This window comes from Triticum dicoccoides, chromosome 7B, assembly GCF_002162155.2.
Source record: "Triticum dicoccoides isolate Atlit2015 ecotype Zavitan chromosome 7B, WEW_v2.0, whole genome shotgun sequence".
In the NCBI taxonomy this organism is placed as follows: domain Eukaryota; kingdom Viridiplantae; phylum Streptophyta; class Magnoliopsida; order Poales; family Poaceae; genus Triticum; species Triticum dicoccoides.
Genome location: NC_041393.1, coordinates 40,938,615 through 40,948,939, shown reverse-complemented (window position 1 = coordinate 40,948,939; position 10,325 = coordinate 40,938,615). Strand labels below are relative to the sequence as shown.

General features: G+C 48.3%; 2 protein-coding genes across 2 annotated transcripts in view; both read right to left on the bottom strand.

Moving 5' to 3' along the window:
- The window catches only part of LOC119336214, a 4,364-nt gene extending 936 nt beyond the window's left edge, over positions 1 to 3,428 (bottom strand). The window contains exons 1-3 of the mRNA XM_037608225.1: positions 2,305 to 3,428; positions 1,188 to 1,985; positions 670 to 741 (exon numbers count right to left, since the gene is read on the bottom strand). Coding sequence (XP_037464122.1) covers positions 670 to 741; positions 1,188 to 1,985; positions 2,305 to 3,192 — 1,758 coding nt within the window. The 5' untranslated portion in view covers positions 3,193 to 3,428. The remainder of the gene's footprint in view (positions 1 to 669; positions 742 to 1,187; positions 1,986 to 2,304) is intronic.
- A 3,539-nt stretch (positions 3,429 to 6,967) lies between these two features.
- On the bottom strand, positions 6,968 to 8,385 carry LOC119341634 (putative disease resistance protein RGA3). Its single transcript, XM_037613505.1, has 2 exons — positions 7,658 to 8,385; positions 6,968 to 7,219 (listed from the first exon to the last, which is right to left on the bottom strand). The coding sequence occupies exons 1-2, from the start codon at positions 8,349 to 8,351 to the stop codon at positions 7,200 to 7,202; spliced, it is 714 nt and encodes a 237-aa protein (XP_037469402.1). The 5' UTR covers positions 8,352 to 8,385; the 3' UTR covers positions 6,968 to 7,199.
- Between the last annotated feature and the right edge of the window lie 1,940 nt (positions 8,386 to 10,325).

The following is a 10,325-nucleotide window of genomic DNA, read 5'->3' as shown; positions in this document are numbered from 1 at the left end:
GTGGGCTCTCTGTTGTAGGAATATCGTAGGTCGTTTGGCAAACTGATTAGATATTAGATAATTGCCCTCCCCTTCCACGTGTGATTTCTAAGTTATGCATGGCCGTCCCTTAGGGCATATTGGTTGAAGAAGTTTCTTCTTCTCTCTCAAAAAAAAAAAACCCCTTCTGAAATACAAGCTTCTTCCAAAGCATAGAGCTAGTAGTATAAGCCAAAAGCCAAAGCCAAAAGAACATAAACAGGTTACAAAAAACATGTTTCTTTTGGGTTTTTCTTATAAGACAAAAGCCACCTCCAACCTAACCAAACACCCCCTAAAGCCCTACCATGTGCTGCCTCCATTCTCTAGTATATTGTCAAACTAGCTTCAAAGAATTGACCTCGGGTATATCCGTACATGACATTCTATGATTCCAAGGTGACTTTTCACCATCATTTCGTGAGATATCCATGTCCTTCCGTATCCATATGAGTGCTTCCATGTTTGTGTACGGGACTAGAATAATCATAATGAATACTACACCAAGAGTAATGAGTAACATGATAAATGTTATGAGTGAGGGTAAATAGGTGCTTTAAATTAGAATGCCATCTTCTATTAGACCGACAAGGTCAATCTGATGTCTACATGAGCCAAAGCATTTAAGTAGGTCAATCAAGCCATACTGACCTCACTGGACTTTCGAAGTTTGCACTTGAAGAGTTCACCATTTCGCCACTCTGCATTCATTATTGGCTCACACTGACGTCAAAATGCTAGAGCATTAGAACAAGATGAGGGATGGAAGTGACCATCTTGTCATGTCACTGAATGAAATAAGATTATCCCAAAATCTTGAAGTCACTGTTTGACTGCGCTACACAATATTTAAATACATCTTTTTAAGGAAAAATGGTTTGATTACATGAATGTTACCCAAAAGAAGAGGATGATTTGGAATTCTAGTTACTAGTATGGTGTTACAGAATCATTGTTTCGATAGCATCTTGCGCATAAAAAGAAGCACATCACACTTCTGCATGGGGTGTCAAGTAATAGCACAGGTGAAAAGTATAATTCAGAAATGGATCTTGCACAGTTACCTTGACATCGGCTAACAATTAGGAAGAAAGTAATTGTGTAACTTTTGTATCAAAAACATTAAAAAATGGTATGTCCGTATATTTAAGGTGCTGAACAGAACTTACACCAATTATTTCCACAGAAGTGATGTGTCTTATCATGTCCAAAATCACTACAGAAGGCACCTGCTTGAGTGTCCCCTGGCAATCCTCGATTCTTAAGGCAATCTGGTGACGATCATAAACAAACTGGGATAGGTTGAGCGGTGGTTTGCTCTTTATGATGTGAAGTTCACACAGCGAGGAGAGTTTACACAACCATCCAGGCATGTCGCTCTCATGCAACTCCAGTTTCTGAAGGGAGGTAAGGAGGAGGATGCTTTCTTGCCAACTGCTCATATTTGTACAGCCATAAACTGATAGTAATCTCAGGAATTTGAAGTATTGGAGTCCTGTGCATCTACCATGTAAATAGAAGCAGAATAGTTCTGATGTGGGCATGTCCCAGGGAGGATCATCATGGTGCTCCGGCACTATTACCTCACTAGTCACACTGATAATGCACTTTGAGCAGACTGGAAGAAATGGCACAAACTTAAGCTTTGGACAGTCAAAAACCTTGAGTAGTTGAAGATCAGGGAAGATCCTCACATGAGTAGCATGTGCTGCAGTAGCATGCGCGGTAGTCCACCTTTCAAGATTAGGCATGCTCCCTATCTTGAGGGTTTGTAGCATCGGCAAACAATTGCTGCCCCCGGAAATATCCTGATGCACTGTCTTGAGATCAGGCATCTGTCGTAGTGTCAATGAACGTAGCTTTTCTAGACAGCCAAGGAAGGGAAGTCGGTCACAGCCAATGAAATTGTCAGGCTCAAGATTTACAAGATTCTTGAGACAGGATGGCATATTCGTCAACCAATTGACCTGTAAAAAGAAGATGCCAAACTATCAGAAACTATGATTCTTTTCCTACATTTTGTTGAGGTTTATTGTCCATTTGTGTTCTTTTTGTCATTCAGAATTCTACTTGAAACCTGGTTCCACCAGAAACTGCATATTGTTGGCACACAAAATTATCTTTTTCAATTCATGGGTCTATGATTTGACAGATTACAATGTTAAATGACAGCATGCAATGCCCTACTTGAAATATATGTGATTTCTATACTGATCTGTATCATTTTGTGAAGAGTGAAGCGTGTCAAAGTAAGAAAAAACGTGTCTTGTTGATTATGCTTCTTACCTCTTGTTCATTTACTAATTTAGTCGGTTGGCTACAACAAATTGACAGGTCCACCAATGCAGTAAGATGTAGTACTTGCTCTAGAGTGTTATAATTTACTGGGCAGTTACGGATTTTCAGACACTCCAGTGAAGTGACACCTCCCAAGCATTCAGGAACATTGCTCATAGCTATATCTAAACTCTTCAGTGAAGTTAGCATGTCAATGCTATCTCTCCAGTTATCCAGACCTATGCAGTGGCGCACACCGAGGAACTTGAGGGAGGTAAGAGACTGCAACCCTATCAAACCATCAGAAGATAATGTGCAGGAATCGATCAGCACCCTTATTGTTGGCAGGCCAGTTGATTGAACTCCTGACGATAGAACTTGATTGCTTCTATAAATTTCCAATGACACAGATCGAGGAAGGAACGGCTGAAATCTCAACTTTGGACATTTGTGTATCTTCAGATGATGAAGAACTGGGAACATCAATTCCACATCATTGCCACTTACAGTAGCATCTGTGTGCCATTTTTCCAGGTTTGGCATATTCTCTATCACAATGTTTCTTAACTTCTGAAATGGTCTAGCACCCCCTGAGAATTCTTGATTGACTTCCTTGATATGAGGCATGTCAGATATCACCAACATATGTAGCTTAGGCAGTTGTCCAAGAGGTGGAAGGCAGACACATGTTTCCAGATGGCGTAGTTCAAGGTGAGCAAGGTTTGGGAGGAAAGATGCAATGTCTGTCATCCAACTAGGAAATGTACAAAAAGTACAGCCCAACAATTCAAACCGCTCTAGTGTCCTTGGAGGTTGCAATTTCTCAAGCACGGCCTCTTGAGGCACAAGTTCTTGTGCTAGTTCTGTACCAGTCCCATAACCATGCCCCGAGACCATCAGTGACTGCAGCTGCCGCCTTTTCCATAATTGCAGTTCCTCAACTTCCGCAAGATTCTGCACACGCCCAAGATCTCCAACTAGAAGAGTATTATCCTTTATGCTTAAATCACTTGGTTTATTCTCCCCAGTAAATAAAAAACTAGACCTGGAGCTACTTAAAGCATTAAAGAACACGATATCTTCTTCATTTTCCCATGACCAATTGACAAGGCCATCTGCCAACAGAATCTTGAGATTAGATGGTAGGAAACTAGGGTTCTATCCGGTCTAGGGCGTAGCCTGTAAGGGAAGGATGGAGGGAGACGTGGCGAGGATCGGGCGCGCCGGCGGCAGGGCGCCGTCGCGGCTAGGAGAAGGGCGGCGGCTAGGGCTGTTGGCGGCTAGGGTTCCGGCTCCTCAGGGAGCCGGGCAATAGGAGATAATATTCTTCTTATTACTTGCCTTCAAAAAGAGTCTTACAACCTATATTTATATCCTAGATAACTTGTAGAAGAATCAACCTAAGATAACTTGCCTAAGATAACTTGCCTAATCTGAAAATAAAAACTAAGATAACTTGCGGGCCTAAGCCGGCCGGCCATAACACTTCTCCCCGCCTGCACAAACAGCTCGTCCTCGAGCTGTAAGGTGGGGAAGCGCTTGCTTGAACTCTTCGAGGTAATCAACCAGCGTCAAACACCTTCTCGACATCTGGGGCGGCCAGGTCAGCGGCGACGGCGTCCTCCGGAATGTAGTCTGCCACCCCCATTTAGAAGAGTCGCGGGCAGGCGTGGCCGGGCTTGTAGGGTTCGTCGCAGTTGAAGCACAACCCTTGGCGGCGACGCTCGAGTATCTCAGCTGGGGTGAGCCGGCGGAACGGGCGCCCCGCGGTCGCGGCGAGGGGTGCCGCAGAAGCCTGCACAGGCCGACCCTACGCGGAATCCGGTCCGGGTAGCGACCCAGCAGTCTGGGACGGTAATTCCTGCTGGATGGCCACCGCGCGGCACTCGAACGCGCGGGCGTAATACATGGCCGACTGGAGATCCTGGGGTCCCCGAAGCTCCACGTCCACGCGGATATGGTCCGGTAGACCGCCCACAAATAACTCGGCGCGCTGAGTGGCGGAGACGCCCGGCGCGTGGCATGCCAGGGCCTGGAAGCGGTCGGCGTAGTCCTGCACCGTGGATGTGAAAGGTAAGCGGCCGAGGGCCGCCAGTCGGCTCCCGCGGATAGGAGGCCCGAACCGGAGGAGACAGAGCTCCCGGAAGCGCTCCCATGGTGGCATGCCGCCCTCGTCCTGCTCGAGGGCGTAGTACCAGGTCTGCGCTGCGCCTCGAAGATGATAGGACGCGAGCCAGGTGCGATCCGAAGCGAGCGTCCGCTGCCCTCGAAAGAACTGCTCGCACTGGTTGAGCCAGTTGAGGGGGTCCTCCGTGCCCTCGTAGGTGGCGAAGTCCAGTTTGGCGAAGCGAGGGGGTGTCGGCCCGCCGTGCCCGGGGGCGGCCGTAGTCGCCGCCGGCGCGTATGCTGGGTCGGGAAGCGCCGGGGCGTAGTTCGCCGAGCTGGAGGGGTGATCAAACCGCAGGGAGGGCGTCGGGTGTTCCGGCGCCGTGGAATAGACCGGCCCCGAAGACGAGCCGGTCGCCCAAGCGGGGATCGACGATGGTGACGGTGGAAACTGCACCTGGTGCAGGGGCCGACCCGTAGCCCTAGGCGCGGGTGGTGGTACTGTCGATGGCGGCGGCGCCTGGTGGAGCTGCACCGGCGCCTGCGGCGTGGGGGCCGGCGGTGACGCCGGAAGAAGCTGCTGGGTCTGGCCCTACTCCGAGGCGCCGGTGCCCAGGTTAGGGCTGGGCGGGGCCGGTGGAGGACCCTGCTCTGAGGCCGCTGGAAGGTAGGGCGCGACGGAGGACGGCGCGGCCGGCGCGGTCCAGGTGGGCCACTGCGGCCCCGTGGTGGCGAGAAGTGGCGGGGCTGCCGGCGCGATCTGCGGCGGCCACTGCGCCCAAGGCGGCGGTGCGGCCGCTGGGGCGGGGAGCGCCGGGTAGCCTCCGGTGATGGCCCCCAGTGCCGAGTACCACGGAAGCGCCTGCTGACCCGCGGCCATGGCTGGATGGAGTCCGGTGATGGCCCCCGGTGCCGAGTACCACGGAAGCGCCTGCTGACCCACGGCCATGGCTGGATGGAGTGGTGGGGGCGGCCCGTACGGACCTGCCAGGTAGAGGCGGATCCCTTGAACCGCGGTGACGAGGTCGTTGAGGACGCCCGCCATGGCCTCCGACGTGAACTGTTGCGGCTGCGGGGGAGGTGATGGCGGCGGCGAGTGTTGGACGGGGGCCTGTGGCTGCCCTTGGCCCGGCGTGGTGCCGGGTGCCGTTAGGACCGGCGCTGAGAGCGACGCAGTGGTGCCCGCTGAGAGCGAGGCCGTGACGCCCGGCGCAGAGGCGGCGGTGGTGGAGGAGTTGGCGGGCAGCGGTGGTGGTGGCGGTGGAATTGGCGGAGACATGGTCGAAACCCGGTTACCTGATACCAAATTGGTAGGATCAAGTACTCTACCAGGTCTAGGGCGTAGGTGGTAAGAGAAGGATGGAGGGAGACGTGGCGAGGATCGGGCGCGCCGGCGGCAGGGCGCCGTCGCGGCTAGGAGAAGGGCGGCGGCTAGGGCTGTTGGCGGCTAGGGTTCCGGCTCCTCAGGGAGCCGGGCAATAGGAGATAATATTCTTCTTATTGCTTGCCTTCAAAAAGAGTCTTACAACCTATATTTATATTCTAGATAACTTGTAGAAGAATCAACCTAAGATAACTTGCCTAATCTGAAAATAAAAACTAAGATAACTTGCGGGCCTAAGCCGGCCGGCCATAACATTAGACATTTCAGCTATCCCCTTCGGAATGTTGACATTTCCATTGCCAATGTATGACATGTTCAGCTCTTCAAGTTTGACTAAATTACCATAGTTACCAGGTAACTCATGAAGATCCGTGCACCATGATATATTCATATACTCTAAATTGACAAGTTCACTAACAGATTCAGGCAATGCAGAAATCTTAGAACTTGACAGGTCTAGATACTGGAGTTGTTTGAGATTCCCGAATGACTCTGGAAGTACAGTTAGTTCCCAGCAGTCAGATAGAATTAGTACCTTCAAAATTTTAAGTCCAGAAATAGATTCAGGCAATTTCTGAAGCTTGTGACAATCTGACAGATCCAGAGTCTCAAGGTTGCCAAATAGTTCTGGTAGCTCTTTAAGTTCATAACAACATGACAAATTTAGACCCTTCAAATGATCAAGTTTAGCAAAAGAATCAGACAATGCATCAAGTTTCCAACAGTTAGAAAGATCTAGAACACGAAGCTTTTGAAGGCTACCGAGACTCTCTGGAAGCTTTGTTAAGTCACAACAAGATGATAAATCCAGAGTTGACAGGCTAAAAAGATTGCCAAAATGTGGAGGCAACTCCTTAATTGCAGAGCAGTTTGACATGTCTAGATACTGCAAGTTTCCAAGACTACATAATGATTCTGGCAGTACCAAAAGATTAGAACAACCACTCAGATTTAAATAACGCAGCTTCTCAAGAGAACCCATGTCCTGTGGAAGTGCCCCAATCAAGCTACCTGAGAGCTTTAATGCCTGTAAATTCTGCAGACTGCTCAAGTGATTAAGCGTTTTATCTTGCATTCCTGAAGCATCAAGGTACCTCAGTAGCTTCAACTGTTTGATGCGACTTGGCAACACCAAAAGAGAACATCCACTTAAATTCAAGACTCTCAAGAATTTAGTAGCAAATTAGGGATCTTTTCTTGCTTCCATTCGTTAACATGGAGAGCCCTCAGTTTTCGCATCATCTTGTTAGGGAGAGTTGTTGGACTGCAATTGGTAAGCACTGCATAACGGCAATCACTGTGTGTGGAACTAACTTTAAGGTTACTCTCAGTGTCAAGGAAAAGTAGGTCCACCATCGCCAGGGATCTTGCCAAGTCATATACTAGGTCATGCAAACAGAATACATTTGGTGCTTCAATACATTTCCTGGTAATCTGGAAGAAAAATGTTACAAACAAACACCATGTGCCAGCCAAATACTGAGCAATTCCACTTTTAAAGACAAAAACAACAGAACAATCCAACACAAAAGTATGATGAGCTGGTTTGGATAACACCCACGACATACACTCGTATTTTCAAGTCTACATACTACAATGTTCTGTAGCTGCAAGTGATGCATATTCATAAATAATCACAACACTTGGATGACATCTACACCTATGATTGCATATTGAATTCACATATTGGTTCTTCTGCTTCCATAAATTCGGAACTGGATCATGGTATGAGACTATCTGGTATTTGATAAGGAACAGAATGAAACTAAACTTGAGAAAATATTTATAAAAGCCTACAGGGTGACTCAGGTGTTTGTGTAGTTGAAATCTGAAGGAAGGACATCCCCAAAAGTTGTTTAACATACTCCTCACCGTGCCTTTCAGGATGGAACGACTCATTAAGCCGAATAAACCCAAGTGCAATCCATTGTTGGATCAGCAAGTCCTTATCAATGTAACTGCCTTTTGGGAAGACAGAGCAATACACAAAGCATAATTTCAAGGTGGCAGACATATGTTGAAAGCTCAACTTCAATGATGGTAGGACACTCTCAAAAGATATATCTTGTTTTTCCTCCAATTCCCAGAGGTGACTATCCCTGATATCTTCCCACTCATCAACCCCTTCCTTGAATTTTAGTATAAATGCAAGCGATCTCACAGCTAGAGGAACACCTTTGCACTTCTTTACTATATCTCTGCCGATGTGTTGCAGTCTTGCTTCTTTGGCTTCAGAGACGAAGGCTGTTTCCTTAAAAAGATCCCAACATTCTCCATCAGATAAACTGTCCAGCCTGTGGCATAGAACAGGGTCCATGTTTATAGCGATTTTCTCATATCGTGTAGTAACTAAGACCATGCTTCCTTTTGCACCAACATTCAGAAAATCCATCAACTTCACCAGTTCATGCGGGTCTTCCTCCCAAATGTCATCCAGAACGATCAAGAAAGTCTTGTCCTTGAGCAATCCTTTCAGTTGTGTCTTCAAGTGATCCAAATCACCAGAACAATTTGCTTCAAGTTTGGAAAGTATCGACTTCCCAATTTTAATCAAATCATATTTCATAGACACATGAATCCAGACCCTACAATCGAAGGCTCTAATCACAGGCTCAGCATTGAAGGCCAGCCGGGCAAGTGTCGTCTTCCCTAAACCGCCAAAGCCATGTATCGAGATAACAGAGAGCTCTTTCTCAGTGTGCCTGAGCAAAGTGCTCACTACTGCTTCTCTGTCCTCCTCTCTCCCCACAATATATTCTCTGAAATCTGACCATGTTTCTCTTCAGCTGATACCATCATCCTGATCATGGAGATTGCTGCTCGTGCCACCATGGGATCTAGCAAGTCCAGCATCTGCTTGAATTCTTCCTAATCTTTCCCTCATCTTCCTCATTTTGTGAGCCAAGATACTGCGCGACAGAGATATATTATAGCAGCAGCGAGACCCCTGTTGGCAGTAGTTAACGCCCGTTCAGTAGGAAAAAGATGGTGAAAATGGAAGTATGAAACATACTGTCCAGCCTATAATGCAAACTATGGGAGGAAGGTTACAGGTGTGTAGTAATATGTGAAGATACAGAAAAAACATTCGTGTAAATTACAGTTAGCTTATAATTCCTCTGAACAACAATCCACCATCACCACACCACTCCCAAATTAGGGAAAGCGACATTTTGCTAACAAAATTGCACACTTTGGAAACTGCAGCTTCAGAGTTAGTGATGCACACATGTCAATTTCCGGTGCGCCAAATTAGCGAATGCGAAAAACACGAACCTCGCGGAGCCAGTTGCTGCGGCGGCCCCGGGCGCCGGCGTCCGCGAACTCCTCCAGCAGGTCCTCGATGTCCTGCGCCGCCGCCTTGAGGCGCCCGAGCAGCAGGCGCGTCCTCTCGTCCATCCTCGCCGGCGCCGGCCCCTGGGCGGCGTCCGCGTCCCTGAGCGCCGCGTGGATGGTCTCCAGCGTGTCCCCCATGGCCCCCAGGTCGTCCTTGAAGCTCCAGAGCAGGCCCGCCTCGCGCTCGGCCGCGACGCGGATCATGTTCACCGCCTCCTTCACCACCGACGACGCGAGCGTCTCCCCGACGCTGAAACCCATCGCCAGGAGAGTCGCCAAGAAATGGATGGAATTGGAGATGACAACGCGGCCGCTCGGTCAACTAGCCAAGTGCCGATTCAACGCCCGCCTCCCTGGAGCTTAGTGCTGTGAAAGCGAAATAAGTGCTCCCTCCCTTTTTAGTTTAAAGGACTGAATTCACTCAAAAATCTTTTCAACCAATATACCCCGATCCTAGTGTTCGATTAGTAGAATCAATTTTGTATATTAGAGCATCTCCAACAGGCGCGGTAGACATCCCGCGCGCTGCAAAAATCGACAATTTGGTGCGCGCGCGGCCGTTGGCACGCTCCAGCAGACGCTGTAAAATAAAGTGTGCATAGAAAATTTTAGCGCGCGGGTGTGCACGCGGGCTACTGTGCTGTAAATTTGGGGCGTCGAATTGTACGCGCGGGCTACTGCAGGTGTGGCCGCCGGATTGTGGCGCCGTGTTTTTGTGCATCTGAGAAACCTCTTCATAGCTTCCTGAAAGTGCGTTAAGTCGACTAGAGGGGGGTGAATAGGCGATTTCTATAAATCCGTCGCTGAGAAATATCAGGGTGAGGAAATTCTTAAGCAACGAACTACTTAGCAGCGGAATAAGTACTCAGATGCAAGTATAATAGAGTAGTAGCACAATCATCATGATGAAATAAAAACAAGCACAGAGTACAAGTAGCGTAAACACATGATAAGCAGGCTGAAGACAAACTGACTGAAGAAATAGAATTGAGAAAATTGAGAAAGTCTTCAGACAAAGTCTTCAAACAGTAACGATCAAGTATAACAGTATGTGAATGAGGAAATGGAAGGGTTGAGGAAATAGAACCAGTAGCTCGGTGAAGACAGTGATTTGGTAGACCGGTTCCAACTGTTGTGACTGTCGTACATCTGTTGAAGCGGCTAGGTAATTAAACCTGAGGACACACAGTCCTCACTGTATTCT

Excerpts from the sequence above, each read along its gene's own strand:
- LOC119341634 (XM_037613505.1), bottom strand. The coding sequence starts at position 8,351 with ATGAAATATGATTTGATTAAAATTGGGAAGTCGATACTTTCCAAACTT. Across the intron at positions 7,220-7,657 it reads GTTCCATCCTGAAAGGCACG|ATTACCAGGAAATGTATTGA; the intron begins GTGAGGAGTATG and ends TTTTTCTTCCAG.